This window comes from Thamnophis elegans, chromosome 2 (assembly GCF_009769535.1).
Source record: "Thamnophis elegans isolate rThaEle1 chromosome 2, rThaEle1.pri, whole genome shotgun sequence".
Taxonomy (NCBI): Eukaryota; Metazoa; Chordata; class Lepidosauria; order Squamata; family Colubridae; genus Thamnophis; species Thamnophis elegans.
In genome coordinates, this window is record NC_045542.1 from 46983353 (window position 1) to 47005953 (window position 22601).

General features: G+C 41.7%; 1 protein-coding gene across 4 annotated transcripts in view; it reads right to left on the bottom strand.

The window, feature by feature from the left end:
- Nucleotides 1-1880: 1880 nt before the first annotated feature.
- The window catches only part of GAA (glucosidase alpha, acid), a 30109-nt gene continuing 9388 nt past the window's right edge, over nucleotides 1881-22601 (bottom strand). For all 4 annotated transcript variants that reach the window (XM_032209552.1, XM_032209549.1, XM_032209550.1 and 1 more), the window contains 13 exons: nucleotides 22019-22150; nucleotides 19911-20021; nucleotides 18638-18751; nucleotides 18399-18483; nucleotides 16726-16843; nucleotides 15245-15378; nucleotides 14859-15010; nucleotides 11233-11381; nucleotides 9985-10126; nucleotides 8923-9021; nucleotides 8532-8696; nucleotides 5784-5936; nucleotides 1881-3059 (listed from right to left, as the gene is read on the bottom strand). In XM_032209552.1, coding sequence (XP_032065443.1) covers nucleotides 3000-3059; nucleotides 5784-5936; nucleotides 8532-8696; nucleotides 8923-9021; nucleotides 9985-10126; nucleotides 11233-11381; nucleotides 14859-15010; nucleotides 15245-15378; nucleotides 16726-16843; nucleotides 18399-18483; nucleotides 18638-18751; nucleotides 19911-20021; nucleotides 22019-22150 — 1614 coding nt within the window. In that variant the 3' untranslated portion in view covers nucleotides 1881-2999. The remainder of the gene's footprint in view (nucleotides 3060-5783; nucleotides 5937-8531; nucleotides 8697-8922; nucleotides 9022-9984; nucleotides 10127-11232; nucleotides 11382-14858; nucleotides 15011-15244; nucleotides 15379-16725; nucleotides 16844-18398; nucleotides 18484-18637; nucleotides 18752-19910; nucleotides 20022-22018; nucleotides 22151-22601) is intronic.

Here is a 22601-nt window from a genome sequence, read left to right on the forward strand (position 1 = left end):
GAAATGCAACAGGCAATTCATCAGGTTTTTTTTACTGAACAGCTGATTTCTTGTCCGAGATGTCAATTTTTAGAGCAAGTCCCTAAATCTCTTTATAAATGTATCCATCACCCTTTAATCCAGTTTGTAAAAATCTTTTTACTCAATATTCTTTGTACCATTTAAGGCTCTTTCATGATTACCCTTAAGAATTTCCACTTTAGTTATAATGTTTCTTATTTATTTACTTAAAACTTTTGCACAGCTTGCTATCTGGGCAGCTTCCAGTCAAGAATAAAGCAACATGTACATAATAAAAACAAGAAACAATAAAACCAGTAACTCCAAAACATAAACCTGGCACTTTGCCCCCACCCCACCCCCGATGCCACCACATGTTCTATTCTAACCTCACTTCTCCGTTGGGGAAGAGCTACGTCTTAAGTACTCTTCTTTTTACATTTTCTTTTTATATTTATTCCTCTGTTGACATTCTTGAGAAAAATACCTTTAATTCTTTCTTGCTTGACTTTGGAAGTCTGTCTTCAGTCACTATTACATTCTTCTAGCTGCCCAACTTTCACCCTTTGTTTTCCGCCTGGCTATAACAATTGATTGTTCTGAAAGCCACTTGAATTGGGTTTTTTCCCCCCTTTGAAATGTTGGGATTTGGGGGGGGGGGTTTCAGTTATTCAATATCTATTGTTATTGCAATGTCTTTTGACTCTTCGCATAGCAATTCATGTTGTTTTTCGTACAAATTAGACACATGGAATCTGTTACAGTCAGACTATAAGACCAATGTATATTCTCCATAACCTATTTTTGACATACCTTTCTCTTTATTGTTCTGCGTTTTACTTGAATATTTGAAACCAGCAATTCATGGTATGTTCTACAATACAAATCTGGAAACTCATAGCCAGTTGGATTGTGCTTCTCCATCTTCGGTTTCCTGTTTTATAATCTATTTGATTCCTCTGCTGTCCATCATTGATATTTACTTGATAGCCACTAATTTTGATATGATTTTGTCTTATTTGATTGTAGCTGAGCAGGTACGGTATCACAGTGGATCCATTTTATGGACTGGGCCACAAACCACCTAATTGTCTGAATTAAATTGGCCCATTCTGGTTCATAAACATTCCCTTATTCTTAGGATATCCAAAATAGCATCTATCATATCTATTTCAAAAAGTTCAACTTTTCCTTGATTTTCCTATTCCATGTTCCAACTGAAAGAAGAAATTAGGAACTGTTCTGAAGTATACAAACTCTTTTAATCAGTGCCAAAAACATTGCTTGCTTTAAAACAAATATATAAATCATACCAAATTGCCAAACCAATGAACTCTAAGTTTTTTTTCTTAATATAATCATCTGACAAAAATGCTGTACTGTAAATCTTTGTAACACTATATGGCATCCCATGTTATATCATTTCTACACAATTCTATAGAATATTTTGTCTAACTCCTGCATTAGATAGAATACAATACAATACAATAACAGAGTTGGACGGGACCTTGGAGGGCTTCTAATCCAACCCCCTGCCTAGGCAGGAAACCCTATACCGTTTCAGACAAATGACTATCCAACATCTTCTTAAAGACTTCCAGATATCCTTGTATGATTTCAAACAGGAAGCAACTCTCAATTATGCAAATGAATATAGCATAGGGAGAAACTCTCAATTATGCAAATGAATATAGCATAGGGAGAACACCAACTTCATTTGGAATAAGCCTCATTTCCATGAAATGAATATTTCTAGACTCAGTGCTTACAAACGTGTAGTAAGTAAAAAGGAAGGCCTTTGGAAATGAAAGAGAAGGATGGGCCATCAAGGAATCAAGCAAATACAAAAGTGGAAGCTATTCTATTCCTGAATTTCTCTATTCAGGCAAGTCACAAATTCATCTAATTTGAATAGAGGCAGCTTCAAAGAGGCCTGGTCTTGGAACAACTCGTTTTTCTGATGGAGAACTAAGCTATTCCCTCAGTAAAAGATTGCGACTGGGAAGCAATCTATAGTCAAGAGAAAGAACTGCTTAAGCATTCTCCCTTGAGACTACCATGAGAATAATCTGTCTGACACTGAGGAAAACTTTTGTCAAAAAGTCTGGATAAAGGAACTATTACAAATGGTTTTATATAAGCATATAAAGCATTAGCATATAGACGTTTGTCAAATTATTGTATTAATCCAGTAGTATGCGATCAGTACATTGGTTAGGACATTTGGTATTTCATTTTTTCTACACTTTCCCCCCATCCCTAATTTTATAAAATTACAGAATATAATCAATGCCACTTGAAGATCAGCTACTCTACTCCAACTCCCTGTGCAATTCTGGGAAATATTACAACATTCTTAACAGAAATTATTTATTGTTCTCTAGGAGGGGGAGGAGGTGACATTTGAAAAATGCAATCATTCAAACCATTAGGGAATCTTGTCATGAAAGCTGGTAGCATCCAACCCGACCCAAATCTTGTTACATATCCAGCTTGGATGAAGAGCATAGCACCTGTGGCACGTGGAGCTGTATCTGATGGCAGGTGAGATGTTGCTCTATGTCAGCTCCAGCGTGCATGCGCACGCTGGCCAGCTGATTTTCGGCCTTCCGTTTTGCCCTCCCCAGGCTTCAGGAGGCTTTCCTGAAGCCTGGGAAGGGCGAAAAACAGGCACAATGGGCCTACCAAAAGTCCGGAGACTTCAGTGAGGCCTGTGCGCAAGCGGGGGGGGGAGGTGCAGGGGTGGTGGTTGTGCCACATGCACCAGGGGGAGGGCATTGCATTATGGGTGTGAGCACACATGCGCGGCACTCTTTTGGCATCCGAGCAGAAAAACATTCACCATCACTGGCATGGGAGATCTCCTGCAGGCTTTAATGATCCTACTAGAACACCAGAGCAAAGGATCTTGTTCGTCAAAGAAACTTTTTTTCCCCATTTACATTTCAGACATGTTTTATCTTTTATTCAAATTGTTGTCTAACTGTCTTTTTTTCTTCTTAGGACCAAGTGATGACAAATTCTTCCCCCATCAGCAAAGAAAGTGGAATAGTAAGGACCTGAGAAAGTGACAAAGGAAGTTAGATACAATTGCTCAGAACAGTATCCTGTCACCAATGTGAGAAACATTATGCAGTAATATAACTTATGTGGCGATGAATGGCCCTACGAAGCAGAGGAGAGAATGGAGCTTTAGATGGTGCACTGGTGCTTCTTCAAAACACAAATGCACTTATCTGCTCTGAACTACAAAGTTAACTGGGGTATCACAAACCACACATATGCTCCTCCCATGTGAATTCTGCAAAGTTTCTGCATTAAATGTGTCCTTAGCAATTAATGGAAGTTACTGCTTATCACTTGGGAAAATCATCTATTATTACAGTAATTACCTTACAAAACTAAACAAAAATACACATCCAAATTGATGAAGAAAAAAAAAGGATGTGTGCAACGTCTCTTCATCCACACTTTATATCATTTGAAACACAGGCAGTCCTCGACTAACAATCACAAATGAGACCAAAATTTATGTTATTAAGCCAGACAATTGTGAAGTAAGTGTTGATCCATGTTATGGCCTTTCTTGCCACAGTTGTTAAATGAAACACTACAGGTGTTAACTCAGTAACATAGTTGTTAAGGGAATCTGACTTTTGTTTTACTTAGAACATTGCAAACCGTGATCACATGACTCCGGGACACTGCAACGGTCATAAAAATGAGTCAGTTGTCAAGTGTACGAATTGTGATCATGTGACCATGGGGATGCTGCAACTGTTGTGTGAAAAAGTCATGTCACTTTGTCCAGTGCCGTTGTATCTTTGAATCAGTGATGGGATTCAGCCAGTTCGCACCTATTTGGGAGAACCGGTTCTTAACTTTCTAAGAGGTTCAGAGAACCGGTTGTTGGAAGAAATCTTCTTTCGTTTTTTTTCTGCTTTACAGGGCTAATCCTGTAAGGAAGGCAGGAAGGAAACATTCTGTTGTTTCTAGCGTAATCTTTATTGCCCTGCTTACAGAAACTGCCTCTCTGGTTAACCCTTATTACATTGTAACAGCTAAGGCGACGCGCCCATCGACCTGAGTAATGTTGAGTTGGCCACGGCCACACAGTCACATGACCACTAAGCCCCACCTACCCACCTGGTCATTAGGACAGAGAACCGGTTGTTAAATTATTTGAATCCCACCACTGCTTTGAATTGTCACTAAATGAATGCTCCTAAATCGAGGACTATCTGTAATCACCTGTTGCTAGCTGGGCGGGAGGTATAGAAAATGATGCTGCGTTAATGCCAGACAGGGCAGCCATTTCTGGGGCTGAGGGCCATATTCGGCTTTAAGCAGCAAGAAAGAAGGGGAGGGGAACATTAAAAAAATAATGAAATGGAAAATAAATATATGCATTCTGGCTGTAGCAATGTCGCAGTGTTTTCTAGGGCAGCGGTGCCCAATCTCTTGGGCATCAGGGACCAGTTTTTCTGTGGACCAGAGGGGATGTGGTTTTGCATGCTGCCTGCATCCCACAAATGGGCTTGTTTGCGCAGCCCGGTTGCTGCTATGCTGCACCTTGGTGCTGGTCCACAGACCCTGTGTTGGGGACCTGTTCTAGGGGACTTGGAAGAAGAATATTTTCCTTTATTTTCAATTGCTCCAAACCACATTTTTCCTAGGTACGCTACAAGCACACTCAATCTAATTTATTACTGAGTAGAACATTTTAATAGAAGAAAAAGCGTTGAAAAGATCAAACCAATTCAATTGATGTTGAGTTTAACTTTATATGAATTTTCCCCAATAGGTTTTGAAAGATAGCCAGAATATTTGTCAACCTTTGTTTCTTAACTTTGAAATACACTCAGTTTCCAAGCAGATAGTCACCAATAAATAGCCAAGGGGTTTGTTACTTCATTGTCACAAATGAATGGGAGTTTGACTAAAGCTAGAGGAGGCTGAGCTTTCAGTGTGTGAGTTTCTTGTTTCAATAGTAGAACTAGTTTTGAGAATCCTTCATTCATAACTGTCATTTCAGAATCCATTTTTGTCTCTAAAATCTTTATCAAAATACCACTACAAGATTTTATTTATTTATGTATGTATGTATGTATGTATGTATGTATGTACGTACGTACGTACGTATGTACGTACTCAATTTCTACAGCTGCCTAGCTCAATCAATGACTCTGGGTTACAATTCCAAAACCATAAAAACAATAACAAACTTTTCGAAAACAATACATTATATTGATGAAAGAATCTATAATTGTTGGACTGGGTTTCCATGCAGAAACCTTCTGCAGTGCAAGAAACATACTTACTGTTAGGAATGTAGGCTAACAGCTGGGTTAGCAATATATAAGCCACGAGAGTAGTACTATCTCTTTAAGTACTGCTGAAAAATATGATTGGTTGCTGTTACCTCAAGCGGCCATAAAATGGAGCCAGAATGACTGTTAGCTCTCAGTTTGTTAGACGCTGATCGTTGGATATTGCTTGTACTGTGAGTTTTTGCTACTGTTATTGACTTTGTCTGCTGAACTGATTATATGATACTGGACTGTGTTTGATGGATCATCCCTTAACTGAGAACATTGATGACTGACTGTCTTAACCGTGTATGACTTGGACTCTGCATACCTCTATTTCCATGGAAGTAAAATACTGTATGTTTTTACAATTCAGTGTCTCCTTATGCTGGTTTATGCGTTCTTCCACACCACTCTCACTACGTTTCTCTGCACGCACTCGTTCTCCTAATGGGGAGCTTCCCTAACACTTACCTTGGTGTCGGTGCGGTAAGAAAAATCCAAGACGGGGGTATCATTTGCCAGAACCTGCTGGGGAGGGCTGGGGACACCTAACACGAGCACCTGTATCAGAAGAAGTCCATCTATGTGGCCGTTGAGTCGCACAATCTCATTCACTAGTACACCCTGCAACAGGAAGAAAAGGAGAAGTCGATGCAAATAGTACAACAATAGGCAATCTTCAGAGGTCAGGGGTCAAACTTCTGGAGAGGGCAAGGGACACAGCAGGTCGAACCATGATGCAAATTTGATGGAGTCATGCTACTTAGATGCCTATTAAATAATATCTAGATTTTTCTGAGCATTATCTGTTTTTGGAAGTATTGCTGCATGATTCCCCCCCCCCCCCCGCCTTGTCATAGTAATGTATGTTGTCCTGCTGGAGTGCAGCCAAATGCAACTTCCAGATTTGATGTAACATGACACGGAAAGCGAGATCCCACAAGGTCTTTCTCTTGGTTTTTCTTTTTTTCTATATAATTGGTGGTGCAAGTAAAACGCTTATAAACAGCAAGCAGCTAGATCCATGATGGTGAACCACAGATGGCACATGGAGCCCTCTCTATGGGCACGCGAGCCGTTGCCCAACTGAGGTCCACCACGCATGCATGCACGCCTCCCGTGGACCAGCTGATTTTTGGGTCTCTGCTGCGCATGTGGGCTAGGCAGCGTCCCAGAAGGCTTCAGGGAGGCCTGTTAGGCCCAAAATGGATCAGAACAAGAGGAGAGGAATTATAAAAAACTGGCAGAATTGAAATATAAGAATAAGAAAAGGTTTGATTATTAACATCCAGTAGTATGTACTTCAAGTGCTTTGGAGGGTGAAAAAGTGGGCAAGCAGCACTTGTCTACAACCTCATATACCTGTCCATTTTCCTAGAACTACACAGCAGCTGCAGAGACAGCTCTTACCAAACAGTCACTGGCGATACAGCACTGCATGTTTAGAGGGTGGCAGGTTAAGAGTGATCTTTAGAAAGGGACATCTAGCTAAGAAATGATGTGTGAGGATTTACACCACTCTCAACTTTGTTTTCATGTTTTGGATAACATTGCTACAAGAAGGTACATTTAGTAAAGTTAAAGTGCTGTCTATGTGCTAATCAGTCTATCCTTGAAGACAATTGATTCTACCCACTGCCTTCCTATCCAATCTCACCATAACTGATCAGTCTGCCCTTTGAAGTACAACCTGCAATCCTCCACCCCTGTGAAACATTATCATGCATCGTTAAGATTGCCCCCCAACCCACTTTGACACTCTTCCATAAGATCCTGAAGACAGGGCCCTGACAGTGGGGATCTCAGAGTGATATGGACCTCATCAAGTAGCTCATATGTTTGTTGTTGCCAAGGGATGTTATTTTTTTATTATTATCAGGGTTTGTCAGAGTTTGTTGCAGCAATCAAATCCAGAAAGCACACACAGCACACACAGGTAACTGATGCAGTAGGATTATTTAACTTCTCTTTATATATAACACATGAGACCAAGAGTGATTCTTCTAATGTAGTAGTAGAGTACAAGCAAACACAGGCAGAGGAGAGAACAGTTTCCAGTTTCAGTTCAGAGCAAACTAATTTTACTTTTAGCACAGACTCAGAGCTACAGAGCTAAGCCATGCCCAGGCTCCAAAGTGTTTCAGCTTCCATTGGCTGACCTTGTTACAAAGCCCTATTCCAGTTCATGAATATACTCTGGCAGGGTTTACCTGTCTAAGGCATCTGGAGTCACTGAGAGTGAGCTTGGCGGCAATATAAATTTTCTTAAATAAATAAATAAATCCATGAAAGTCCTAAGAGCTTTTTCTGAAGTGAACATCAGCTACTGGAAATCTTATCACTTGCACTTAATATACAGTATATAATACCCAAAGCTCTGTCCTACATTTTGCAGTGCAACCAAGAGTACACCCGCCAAAATTCAAATGTGGCCCTTGGCCCCAAAAGTGACAGATCCCTGCTATTATTGGGGTCATAACTCAGCTGTAGAAGGGCACCAATGTAAAGCAACTTGGCCAGTGGGAAAGCAACTCTTGCATTCAAATGGACTTAGAACATCTCCAGGGGTTTCCAGCATACTGTGCCTTGCCATCTCATCTACTGCCCTGCTATGACACTATTACGCAGATATGATAGGAAGGGAAACAAGATACTTATGATCACAATTGAGACCAAAATTTCTATTGCTAAGCAAGACAGTTGTTAAGCGAGCTTCTCCCCCATTTTATGACTTTCCTTGCCACAGTTAAATGAATCACTGAAATTGAAATTTAATGAATTTATTTATTCATACTGTAGCTGTTAAGTGAGTAACAGGGCTGTTAAGTGGCAAAGTCCATTGACTTTGCTTGCCAGAAGATTGTAAAAGGTGATCACATCACCCAGGGACAATGCAACCGTCATAAATACACATCAGTTGTCAAGTGTACAAGATTTTCATCACATGACCATGGGGATGCTGCAACAATTGTGTGAAAAACAGTCATTAATCACTTTTTTCCAGGGCCATTATAACTTTGATCATTAAACAAATGGTTGTAAGTTGAGAACTATCTGTACTTGAAGTAATCTGAAAGAGGGAATAACTGATTAAAATTTAATATGCTCTGGCTAGCATAATTTAGCTGTTAATAATAATAATAATAATACTTTATTGTCAGCGCGCAACATATTTACAATGAGATTTGTTGAGATCAAATGTGTTGCTTCCAGACTCACACTTCTTGCCAGAAAGAAGATCTCTGTGTAATCGCCCTTCTCAAAGGTCAGCAGCCCTTCGCCATCATCCCAGAACAAATCCCCTCTGGCCACCCCTTCCGGCGTCAAAGCCACAACGAGAGTCATTCCATTCGAACGGGACTCTGTGGTTGTGAGAGCAGGTTCCTGGAGAGATTTGCAGTAGAGAAAGAAGCTCTATGAAAGCAGAAAGGCCTAACAGCCTTCTTTACTTTAATACATTCCCTCCCCTCCTCCTCCTCCCATCCCAAGCAAATCTTTTTAAAATAACAACATCAACAAAACATTCTATCCACAGAATCTTGCAGCAATATTGGGCTGCCCTTTTATTTTCTGAAAAGTGGCAGGAGAAGAACTGGCCTATTAGACTCACCTGCAAAGGAAGAATGTGACCTCCACGGATATGGACATTGATGGTGTCAAGTGGAGCTGGTAGGAGAATCCACTGTCCCTTGCTGTGGATGACAGACCCCTGAAGGCCCACAGGTATAAAAGTCATATAAGACAAGGTTGGTGCTACCAAAGCGAGAATCCGACAAGGGAGGCTTGCGTTCATTCCAAAAAACTAACTTGACAGAAATCTCAGGCAGTGAGCACATTCAGATTTGCAAAATTTTGTTACTGTAGTGAAATAGTTTTTGTCAGGGCAACCTGGTCTACCCAAATATGGGAGGGAGCACACTACTTCCACTTAGCAATAGCAGTTAGACTTATATACCGCTTCATAGGGCTTTCAGCCCTCTCTAAGCGGTTTACAGAGTCAGCATATCGCCCCCACAGTCTGGGTCCTCATTTCACCCACCTCGGAAGGATGGAAGGCTGAGTCAACCTTGAGCCGGTGAGATTAGAACCACTGAACTGCAGATAACAGTCAGCTGAAGTGGCCTGCAGTACTGCACCCTAACCACTGCGCCACCTCGACACTACTTCCACTTTCACCTTTCAGCCCAGCTCTGTCCCATATTTGGGTAGACCAGGTTGCCCTAATAAAAAAATGACTTAATCTCTCCCTATAGCTGACAAAGCAAGGAGAGTCCGTGGCTTAGAGGTTAATACATCTACCTAACATGTAAGTAGCCCAGGTTCAAATCCCAGAATTTGGCTAGCTGACGAGAGCTAAATAGCTTGAAATAGATCTATACTAGTCTCCCTTTATTTTTTTTGTCGGTAAATATACATTTATTACTGTAGCTGTTCTAATTAAAGAAGTTTTAGACATATATGGCATTTGTTTCTTAGTCTTGCCTAATCATAGGGCTGACACTATAGAAAAGTATCTAGAACAATTTCTCTTAGCAGAAGAGCAGGCAGAAGGCGATGGAACAGGAATAAATGGGTCAATTGCAGCCATGTATGTAAAGTTTAATGGCTGCTTAAGGAAAAGAGTCAGAGACATTCCATCTGAGCCTCTGTTAATGTGAAAAGCCACACTCACCGTGATGATATCATACCATGTCCCCGAAGGAAAATAGCCAGTCATTTTTCTTATCCCTTCTTCTAACACAGGAGTAATGAGGAGCCCAGCTCCCCACATGAACTGTCTATCAATGGTCCATGTGTATGTATCTTGTGGGAACCTGCAAGAATGATAAAAGAATATGACCACAGGACTTCAAAGAACCTCTGGCAATCAAGGGGGGGGAGTCATTATAAAAGATCTTTCTCTCACATGTACATCTATTTCCATCAGCCAGAATTGAGCAAGAGTACCACCACATCCTTATTTGAGGACAGGTAAAAGATTTCGAAACTGTCTTTTGGCTTGTATCCCACACTTTCTCCAAGCCTTACCTGATGTTGAATTCTCACCATGACGGCAGTTACCGCATTTTTTGGAGTATAAGACACACCTTCCCCCCCCCCAAGAGAGGGTAAAAATGTGGGTGCATCTTATATACCGAATGTAGCCCCACCCACCCACCAGCCCCACCCTTTGGCCTCTGCCTCCCAGCAATTTACCTCCTTGCAGCAAATTGAAAAAAAATGGGGTTTGCAGAGGCGGCAATAGGCTATGGTAATCCCTGCAGCCTGAAACTGGAGCCCCTGCTTAAACTGAAATTGAAAGTGAAACTTGCTGTCTGCTGTAAGGAGGCAAATTGCTGGGAGGCAGAGGAAGATTTTCCCCCCTTTCTAATCAGGCTAAACTGAAACAGGCTGTTTGCTGCAAGGAGGTAAGTCAATAACTATAAATGCCTATAGAACATTTAAATTATTAGACTTATTTTTTAAAGACTGCTTTATTATTATTCTAGACAACTTAGCAAAATGAAGCTTTTTAAAATAAATGCTTGATCTGAAGAGGACCAGTGCTATTATATCTTCTTTTAAATAGCAGAGAATAATGTATACTTTCAGAAAGCCACATCTATTTTAACAGCTCCTATGCAAGTATAGTCTGAAATATAACATCACAAACAGTGTATATCTTCTGTACTGTTTGCTGTTTGGTGCAAGGAGGGAGAGGCAGATTTTTTTTCTCTTGTTTTCCTCCCCAAAAGCTAGATGCATCTTATATTTTGGAGCATACTCTGAAAAATATGGTACCTTAAAACTCACTTGGAAGATCGTCGCTGAAGGCTATTTGATAATAATTCAGAAACTTTTGCTCCAGAGCATTTCAAGCAAATGCTAGCTGAGATCCGCCAGGCCATATCTCCCCCACAACTCAGCCATCCCAACTTACTCAAAATAAAGGGGACGGGCTACTGTCTCGCCTGTGGAGTGGGCCTTGTGGAACAGGGTGTAAAGATAGGGCAACAGGGAGTAGCGCAGGGAAAAGGCTTTCTTCATGGCTTGTTGGGCTTCTGGGCTGAAGGCATATGGCTCTTGAGGCTGCAAAACAGAGAAGCAAAAAACGAGAGCAATCATGTCACCAGGTTCCTGAGGCATGAATGGCATTTCTTCTATTTGCTAAGAAGGGATTCAGGAAGTTCTTTTCCATACTGAATCTTTTTTCTTCCTGCTTCTAGCACAGTGATGGCTAAACTTTTGTCGTCACGTGCCGAAAGCACCCATAATGCAATGCGTGTGCAACACACACCCCTGTGCCCCGCCCCCTTGTTCATGTGCGTGTCACATCCCCAGTGCTCCCCCACGCACCCCACGCATGCATGCGACCCCTCTGTGCTCCAACCTGGGCCTAATAGGCCTCCCTGCATCCTCCTGGGAGCAAAAATGGGCCACAGGGGCCTAGTAGGCCTTCTGGCAGCCTCCTGGGACCAAAAACAGGCCATGGGGGGGGGGACACCGCACCCCCCAGTGCGTTCTCCCGTCCCCTGTGCATGCGGGTGCGAACCCCTCCCCCACATGTGTGTGCGATCCCCCGTTCCCATGCATGTGTGTGCAACTCCCCCCCCCACACACACAACCGAAAAATCAGCTGACCAGTGGGAGGTGCATGCGCAGTGAAGCTGAGCTGGAGTGACAGCTCACGTGCTCGCAGAGATGGCTCTGCATGCCATCTGTGGCACGTGTGCCATAGGTTTGCCATCATAGTTTTAGCACGTTCTCCCTTACATGACACTCGAATGCAGTTAACACGAATTGAGGTATTAAGGCCTAGTTCACACCATACACTAAAGCCATCATCTGGTTAATTTGCTTCTAGTTTAATAAATATAAAACCAGTCCAGAAGACCCTAGTTCAATGATGGCTAACCTTTTTTGGATTGCGTGCCAAAAGCGAGGGGGAGCAGGGGGGGCATGCACGGATGTGCCCACACCCAGCACGCATGCACGCGACACCCCCCTGCGCTTTTTTCACCCTCCCCAAGCTCCAGAGGCTTTCTAGGAGCATGGGGAAGGCGAAAACAGCCCCCCCCCACCCCAGGAGGCCCTCTGGAGGTTTCAGGAGCTTCCCTGAAGCCTCCGGAGGGTGAAAAATGGCCCTAAGGGCAAACTGGAAGTTTGGAACGGTGACTTCCGGTTTGGCCGTAGGGCCATTTTTCGTCCTCCGAAGCCTTCAGGAGGTTTCCCTGAAGCCTCCGGAGGGCGAAAATCGGCCATATGGACAAACTGGAAGTCCTTTCCCAAACTTCCGGTTTGCCCGTAGGTTTGCCTCGCACTCCGGAGGCTTCAAGGAAGCCTTGGGAAGGTGAAAAACAGTCTTAAAAGAAGGCAAAAGTCAGCTGGCCAGCACACACATGTGCACTGGAGCTGACAGGGCAATGCTTTGAATGCACTAACAAATGGCTCTGTGTGCCACAGGTCCCATAGGTTCGGCATCACGGCCCTAGTTTATGGCTTATTTTAACATTGGGACCTAGCTAAGTATGGATTATTCCAATACCATAAAGAAGCCTTAACTTGATATAGTGTTAAACCAGATCACAGAAAACCTCTTATGGCATTATCCCACAGCCCAGTGCCATAGCAGTGATAGTATTAAAGCCACTGAACTTGCAGTATTATAGCAGCTGGAACATGATCAATTTAGACACTATATATTAATTCAATCATTGATGGTGGGATTTTCATTATAAATGAATCCTAGGGTTTTTTTGTGGTTAGTTAATGGAGGATTGACTAAAACAGAGTTATGATGCCCTGCAATTAAGAAGATATGTGGAAAGAGAGATTATTTTGTTCACCAACAAGAAGTACAAAGGGTATCCTTATGGCTTTCTATGGCAATTTGTATTTCTTTGATTTTTCGATATTACACTGTCACAGAGCTTCTCAGCTAGTGTTCTTGGATCACTACATTAGCTTTTGGTGCCTCGATTGGATACATGCACATTACATACATTTTTTAAACTTTTCTTATTATAAAGCTAGTTTTTATAATATGCTCCAAATACAAAGAAGATTGTAATTTATTTTCAGTTTTAAGAAAGAAGAGGGAAAAACCCAAACACATAAACATCATTTATTATATGTTTGTTTGCAGTGATTTCAATCTAAAAGCGACATCATCGTTGATTTACAACGAAAGTAAGAACACTAGCAGTGGCTACAAGCTTGACAGGAAAAATCCTAACAAATTGAAGCTTATTTCAATTTTGAACTTGTTGATGGACTTTCCTTAACAACCTGTCTTTGTACCTTATCTTGTAAGAGAGACTACCGTATTTTTCGGGGTATAAGATGCACTTTTTTCCCTCAAAAAAGAGGCTGAAAATCTGGGTGCGTCTTATACATTGAATACAGCATTTTTTGCCTCCTGAAACAGCCTCAAAATGGCTGTGCATAGCTTGTAGGAAGCTTTTAAAGAGCTCCTGGGGGCTGAGGAGCATAGAAATGAGCAAAAAACAGGCCTTTTTTCCCCTCAATTTTAACCCCCCCAGCCCCCAGGAGCACTCTATAAGCTTCCTAAAGGCTATCCATGCCCTTTTTTTTAATGAAAAACAGGCCTGTTTTTGTGAAAAATGGGGCGTTTTTTGCTCATTTTTGCCCCCCCCCCCCAGCACTCTGCAAGCTCCCTAAAGACTATTCATGCCTCTTTTTTTGGAAAAAAACGGGCCATTTTTGGGAGGATTGCAGAGTGCAAAACCTTTTTTTAAAAAAATTCCTCTTCAAAACCTTGCTGTGTCTTATACCCCTGTGCGTATTATACTCTGAAAAATACAGTAATCAAATTCTAAGAAATGGTTCACTACCACCTGATTTTCCATATATCCTATTTAAACTTTCTAAATCAATTCCCTAAACCTAGTGCCTCTAGAAGTAGTGAGATGATCACCCTCAGAATTGCCTGCCAGCCTGTGACCCGCTGGCAGCCAGCAGAGCTGGCAGCAGATTCAGACAGTGAGGAGGTTGGGGAGGAACATGGGCCAGTCCTGGGGGTTGAGGAAAGCTCGGACAAGGACTCTACGTCGGAGGCAGAGAGGGAGTTAGACAGTAGTAAAGCAGAAGAACAACTGGAGCCTGTTCCCAGTGTGCACATGTACAGAGCTGCCAGAAGACAAGAATAACTAAGAAAGCAGGGTTGACTTGAAGGTGATTGGCCCCTCCTATAGGGAACAAAAGAGGAGTGAACGGGGAGAGGGCTTTTGCAGTAAACAATAAGTTCATTTGGTTGTGTCAAGAGAGAAAAGTTCTGTTTATAACTATAAGAGGCTCTGTGCCAAATTTTTCCTTGCCCTGCGTTGGGAAGTAGTTATTTGCTGAGTTCGCATTTGATAAACAACCATCTGAAATACTGTTTGGAGCCTTGTGGACTGTGAATGAAAGGAATTCACAGTCGTGTAAATAAAAGGGGTTTTGCCGGGACCAAGACTCTGCTTCTTGCTTGTTAAGGAAGCCTGGGTCAGAATACAGCCCTTTCCAATGAAAACAATGGCCAGGCAGACTCAGAGACATCATGCTTACCTTGCTTCCTCGGTCATTGTGGTTTCGCATGAAAGGGTAGAATGCGCCCAGTTGGGTCCAGCGGACACACAGCTCCTCCGTCGTGCTGTTCAGAAATCCACAGATGTCAGCCCCGACCAATGGCACCCCATAGAGATTGAAGAGCAGCATTGCTTTAAAAGAATACAGATAGTGTGGATTAGGAAAGATCTTTAATGGTAAGCTCTGGAAAGCAGTAGGAGAAATGCTGAGAAAGCTGGAGGAACCACAGTAACGTATCTTTCCAGATATTATCTTCGTCTGGTATATTTTTCTTTCCAAAGGAGATATGAGAAGAAAAAAAATCCACGGTAGACAAAGTAAGAACTTGGAGAAGTTCACAAAGTGGTTTCTAAAAATACTTGTACCTGGTATACTGTAGTATAGATGCTCCCAAACGCTTATGACATCCCCGGTCCAATGGCCAGCATAGCGTCCGTGGCTGGCAAAGGTGGAACGTGAGATCACAAACGGACGCTTCCCTCGCACTTTCACCAAAGCACTGAGGACAGAAAAGAAGCACTTAAATAACCTGCGGTGGCCTAAAAATGGAGATGGTGCCTTACAATCAAGAGGTTGTGAGTTTGATCCTCGGTAGAGGCAGGTGTAGGGTCTCCTGCTTGGGCAGGGGGTTGAACTAGAGCAGTGTTTCTCAACCTTGGCTACTAAGTCCTGTGGACTTCAACTCCCAGAATCCCCCAGCCAGCTGTGCTGGCTGGGGGATTCTGGGAGTTGAAGTCCACAGGACTTAAACTCGCCAAGGTTGAGAAACACTGAACTAGAGGACCAGCAAGGTCCCTTCCAACTCTGTTAATCTGTTACCTTAATGGATCTGGAACCTGGAGCTTTCACACTCCTAACGGAGCCCTGGTGGCACAGTGGTTAGAATGCAGTATTGCAGGCTAATTCAACTCACGGCCAGAAGTTCGATCCTGACCGGCTCAAGGCTGACTCAGCTTTCCATCCTTCTGAAGTTGGTAAAATGAGGACACAGATTGTTGGAGGCAATATGCTGATTCTGTAAACTGCTCAGCCTTTTACCACTATAAAGCACTATGAAGTGGTAAATGCTATTGCTAACTGCAAAAGGTTTAGAAAATATTGAAAACACTAGTGTCATAGATTCTGCCATAACAAATGATTGCCTTTCAATTAGTAGCTTAGTTACAACAGCTGTTGAGATAGTTAATTTCTGTCCCTCACACCAAAATGCATAAGAGGGTCCTCAACATGATTACAAAGGAGACCAACATTTCTATTGTTAAGCGAGGTGCTTGTTAAGTGAGTCACGTCCAATTTTAAAACCTTTTTTTTTGCTATGTAAAAGGTAAAGGTTCCCCTCACACATATGTGCCAGTTGCTCCCGACTCTAGGGGGCGGTGCTCATCTCTGTTTCAAAGCCAAAGAGGCAGCACTGTCCAAAGACGTCTCCATGGTCCTGTGGCCGGCATGACTAAATGCCGGACGCGCATGGATGGCTGTTAAACAAATCACTGTTCAGTGAATCCTGCAGTCATTAAGTGAATCCAGCTTAAAAAAAAGCATTGATTTTGCTTGCTGATAACCAGCTGGGAAGATTGCAAACAGCAATCACATGACTGCAGGAAACTACAACTGTTGTAAATACATGTTGATTGCCAAGCACCCAAATTTTGATTGTGTCAATGATTGTGTTGGTTGTAAGTGTCAGGACCAGTAAATCGCTTTTTTCAACGTCGCTGCAACTTTGAACCATCACTCAACAGGCTACCTGTATTATCCTTAATTTGTATTAAAAAAGACACTCCATTTTTTTGGCCAGGATCAGAGGAACAATTATCTATCTGGCAGAATTCCCTTTCAGACTCACTCATGTGTTGCAATGGTTTCAGTCAACCCATAAAGGCTGTGCAAGTTATAATGGGAAGACAGGTACTGCTTACTGGAGGCACAGAGGGTTTTTGCCTTCAAGGTTCCACCCAGCATACCTGCAAGTGTAGGAGGAGAAATATTAGATAACCAATGAAATTGTGGAGGCCGCAAGACAAAGGATGTGCGAGATGTGAAGAACTGAGTTTTTTAGCATATCACAGAGAGCTTTGGATGCCTGGTTCCTAACATAAAGACATTCCCATTTGATTACTTCATCTTGGATCTTATAGGGAGGAGGCTCTAGAACAGGGGTGTCAAACTCATATCGTCACGGCCGTGCCATGTAACGTATAGGGACTTTTTCTCCCTTCGCTAAACCAGGTGTGGGTGTGGCCAGCGCATAACACATCTGGCCCGTGGGCTGCGAGTTTGATAGCCCTACTCTAGGAGATTCATAGAGAGCTCAGTAAGAAATTATTCACATCCAGTCTCAGAGTCTACGTTACATTAGAAAAAACATCCAAGTAGACTTGAGTCAGCTCTTGACTGGGTGTCCCCAAAACTAAAAACACTGAAAAAAGGCAACAAGTCTTCTTAAATATCCAGATTCAAATGTTTGCAAAGGTAGCCCAAAGAACTGTTGAATGTTCAGAATCCATGTTTGCATTTTTCAAAACCCTTCACATGCATCCAGTGCTTATGTATCATTTGTAGCACAGTTGTATTTTAAGTTTATATGTCTGCAATGTATTTCAGTCAACAATATATTTATTTTCCATACTGAACTAAAATCAGTAGGGATTATGCTATTATTTCAATTTTATTTTAAATTGTACTCCAAATCTTCTTTACTATAGCTTATTTAACAAATGTTTATTGTTCAATTATCTGGCAGGTATATGCAAGAATTTTTGCAATGTTCAGTTTTATTGGAAGCAATTAGTTGTCTGTCTATTTATTTTGGTACTGTGCTCAAATAGAAAAAAACACAAAAAGCCCAACACGCATTGGATCACAGTTCCATCAAATTACTTTAAAAGCCTCTAAAATCCGCAGTGGCTGGTTCATACAGTATCCTAAATCAAATAGGTAATCTGTTTCATTTGATCATGGTAAGATGTGTTAATTGAGTCACTGCAGTTTGTAAAATATGGTTCAGGTTTAATATTATACATAAATCAGAACACTCTGATTTGTTCAATTATAATTAAAACAAACTATGGTTTAAGGCAATATAAAAAGCCAGACATAAACGCTCACGCGCGCGTACATGCACACACACCAAGAGCCACTCAGTGGGAAGACATATTTCCATCTTATTTAACATTTACTTATCAAGACGACTGTTAAATAAACTGAAATAATGTTTTAACAAATTTAAATTTCAAAAAAATGGAATACAGGAAGTATTTTGTGTGTGGACTTTATCCCACTGTTTATCTTTTTCTATTCCTCAAATCTGATTTCACTTTTTTTTCTTAGTTGGCAACTAGACCAGGGGTGTCAAACTGGCGACCTCATGTACAGGCCACGCCCACCCCAGCTCCGTGAAGGGGGAAAATGTCAGGAAACATCACATGACAGCAACATGACGCTGTGAGTTTTGACATCCGTGAACTAGACCATGTTTGCCAGAAGCATCCCCTCCAAACAAGCTGTCCCCCTTTTTACCTGGTACATATGGGGGGTTCTCAAGCTTGTTGTTTGGACAATCTTCCAAGGAACCATCCACAAAATTTGATGGCTCATTCATATCCTAGAAAAAGGAAGAGAAGAAGATTCATGTGTCCCATTTTTCTGAATTAGAACTTCCAAGATAGGAAAGTCATTTGAAAGAACCAAAAGCATCATCAACCAAAAAGAAAGTCTCCCAACCATTCAACATTCAAGCCCCAGGATTGGAAACTCACTATCCACATGCCATCAAAGGGAACTTTGTCATGGAAATCCTTGACCATGTCATACCACCACAGTTGAGTCTCTGGGTTGGTGAAATCCGGGAAGGCAGTGGGCCCTGGCCAAACCTGGAAGATAAAAACCAGAGCTATGCATCTAAATAGTAAACTTTCTGCATAGGCTACAGTGATGTATTTTAGTGTATCTTTGCACATGGAGCAATAAAAAGCTTAACAGGCTAAGTGTCAGAATAAAAATACATTGCCCTTTCATGATGTTGCATAATAGTGAAACTACAAATGCAGCTGCATTCAACATGTGTATCTTCGTATCTGGATTTCAATGGTACAAGATCAAGATGGTTTAAGACATGAAATATGTGGGAAATGCTCATAAGGGAAGCAAACAATATATTCCCTGCCTCCCTTTGTTCTATTCTTCTTTCATGGTAGACTACATATTGACATTTCACCATATGGCATCTCCCTCACCAAAGCTTTATCAGGGGTAAAATGCTACCGGTTCGCATCAGTTTGCGCAAAGTGGTAGGGATGATTGTCGTTGGTTCTGCGAATCGGTAGTAAAAAAAAGCTTCCAAGGATCGCACTGCTCAGCTGTGAGCCAAGTGACTGTCTGAAGCTTTTTTCCCACTTTTAAAAGCATTTTTTTCCTGCTATTCGCTCGACTGGCAGGAAAGAAATGGTTTAAAGAATTAAAAAAAGGTTCCATGATAAATCAGCTATGCCATGCAATCGTGGGAACCTTTTTAAAAAACTTTTTAAAGATTTTTTTTTACTGCCTACTCACCCGAACCGGTAGTAAAAAGAAGCTTTAAAAAGTGGGGAAAAAAGGTTCCCACGATCGTATGGCACAGCTGAACCTAACCGCCCCCCCCCCTTCATAAAGCATTTTTTACTACCGGTTCGGGCAAATAGGTAGTAAAAAATGCTTTAAAAATTAAAAAAGGTTGGCCACGCCCACCCACTCACATGATCCCACCACCACCAAGCCATACCCAGAGAACCGTTGGCAAAAAAATTATTACATTTTACCACTGAGCTTTATCCTTTCTCTACCAAGGCTCATGGCAGGAGTGTCCACAGAACTGGTCACTGGCTTCAAGACCGCAGGGCAGACTGTGCAAATGAAGTCCCCTACTTTGAAGTGTGTTTCATTGCATACATGTAAACAGGAACAGGGCTCTGACTGCCCAGTGGCACCTGTCAATTTGAACCCAGGCACTGCTTCTGCACAGGGCCCTGTTCATGGGATAATCCCAAGTCTCACCCTTCCAATCAAAGGTTGTCCTGTTGCATTTACGATGAAGACTCCCCGTTTCAGGCCTTCATCATAGGGCCGATAACTGCCAGGGGGGCTGGCGCTGCTGATCCCTGGATCCTACAACGAAGCAGAGGGAGAGACATCTGTTTAGCCATAATGGATCTGAGGGGAGTATGAAAATGTGAAGGGCACAGGACACAGTTGTCTCAAGCAAGGGAACAAACCACACGCTATTCCAAACCTTGGCAGTACTTCAGAGTTGGGAGACAGATTGATAAAAAAGCACACGAGGCATAGGAAATGAACATGCCTCTATTGATACGTGGAGAGTCCAGATTATGACATTTTCACAGCGTGAATAACAGAAGCAAACTTGACATTTTGGGAGGAAGAAGAACAGCCATTACTGAAGTTGGGCAACAGCACACAGATTGTGGATTATCACGTTCTAAATGCAAAACATGGAGGGAACATTAAAAGGTCATAAAGAGAGCAACCTGTTACGGGAGTATGGAAAGTCATTCATGCCACTGTTGCTTTTCTAAAAGTCTAAATATATGAACATGTGAAGTCCTCTGTGCTTTCTAAGTCCGTTTTTCCTTTCTACTCTAAAAAAAGCAGAGATGGGCAATCTGAGGCTTCAGGGCTGAATGCAGTTTCCCAAGCCTTTATTCCATTATTGTTAAAAATCTACAATGTTGGTTCCTGCCATTGGAAACAGAAACCTTCACAATTTAACACAATTTAACAAGAACTCCAAAATCCCTTGGGGGAGGGAAAAATATCATACCATCCCAATCTTACTGAAACATATAACAAAGCCACACTGTTATTGTACTATATCACCTATCTGTCTCCCTTCCAAATTTTGACAAAGCTACTTTCTTTGTTGTCCCGAATAACAAATAATTTTTCCATTCACATGAATCCACCTATTAAAAGATCGCGAATGTGACAGAACACAGGTCTTATTTTCTTTTAACCCCCGAAATAAGCGCTTGGCCTTATTTTCAGGGGAGGTCTTATTATTTTTGAGGTGCAGGAAGCGGTGAGCATGGTCACCTCATGGCTGCTGCAGTGTTGCAATATTTTTTGGGAAGGCTTATTTTCAGGGGAGGGCTTATTTTAGCACATGCACTCAAAAGCCCGATTGGGCTTATTATCTGGGGAGGTCTTATTTTCAGGGAAACAGGGTAGTCCTTGACTTACAACCATAACTGAGCCCAAGATTTCTGTTGCTAAGTGAGACATTTGCTAAGAGAATTTTGTCCCATTTTACGACCTTTCTTGCCACAGTTGTTAAGCGAATCACTGCATTTGTTAAATTAGTAACACAGTTGTTAAGTGAATCTGGTTTGCTCACTGACTTTGCTTGTCAGAAGGTCACAGAAGATGATCACATGACTCTGAGACACTGTAACTGTCATAAATAGGAGTCAGTTACCAAGCTTCTGAATTTGATCACATGACCACAGGGATGCTACAACGGTTGTGAGTGTGAAAAATGATCGTTTATAACTTTTTTCAGTGCTCTTGTAACTTCGAGCAGTCACTAAACGAACTGTTATAAGTTGAGGATCACATGTATTAGTCTGACTCAGAGAAGGGGAAGAATACTGAGAAAATATATTTGAGTCCTGAAAAATAGAAAGCTGGAAAGCAGCTCAAAAGAACTTTGCCTTGATTGTGTTAGGTATAAGTTGAAATACTGACAAGCTTTCAAGATTTTGTCAAATTACCCTAAATGCATTAAATTACATTCCAATATTTCTAGCAACTGATCGGGCTTTCTCAAATATAGGCTCACATATGACAAGGAACTCTGCCTTAGAGTAGGGGTCTCCAACCTTGGCAACTTTAAGGCTTGTGGACTTCAACTCCCAGAGTTCCTCACCCTGCCTTAGAGAATCTCCAACCAAACTAGGAATCTTTCCTAAACCAGAAGACCCAAGATTGCATTTTCCTTCCAAAAGACTAGTTCCTGCACTAGGGAGGGCTGGCCATAGAACTGCATCATTCATCTACATCTGACCTAGGTCAACTTCAATACAGCAAATATTTTGAACCACTGCAGGGCAGCCCCTCAAAGGAGAATTCAGGATTCATTAACTTACCACAATCATGACATACCTCCGGCCATCATGATGAAAATCATTCACCATGTCTGGCATGTCCCTGAAACCATCCTTATTGAAGGTGAAGTCTCGCTTAGCATCCATATAATCCAGATCATTCCATTGTACGTCCTATGAGCCCAGAAATGAGAGTCTGATGAGAGCAAGTTTGTGTCCCACCTCACTTTTCTCTCTGAACAAATATCTTTTGAGTGTTGCACTGAAATTGAAGCTGTACTATTTCACACAGGTTGGGTATCCATACCACATTAGCCCATGATCTGTTTCATAATGGTTTGTTAAGTGAATTACAATTAGCTGAGTTGACATAATCCATTAACCCTCATTTACAAAAAATGATGTCTGAATTCACAAAAGACACCAAGCTAAAATCAACTCAGAAGTTTTGGTAGAATCTCTTTTTATTTTACTGTAATATGTAGGCTTTATTTTAACTATTTATTTATACTTTGCCGCTACTACTACTACTACTACTACTACTACTACTACTACTACTATTATTATTACTACAAATAACTCAAGGTGGCAAATATATCCAACACACCTTCCTCCTCCTATTTTC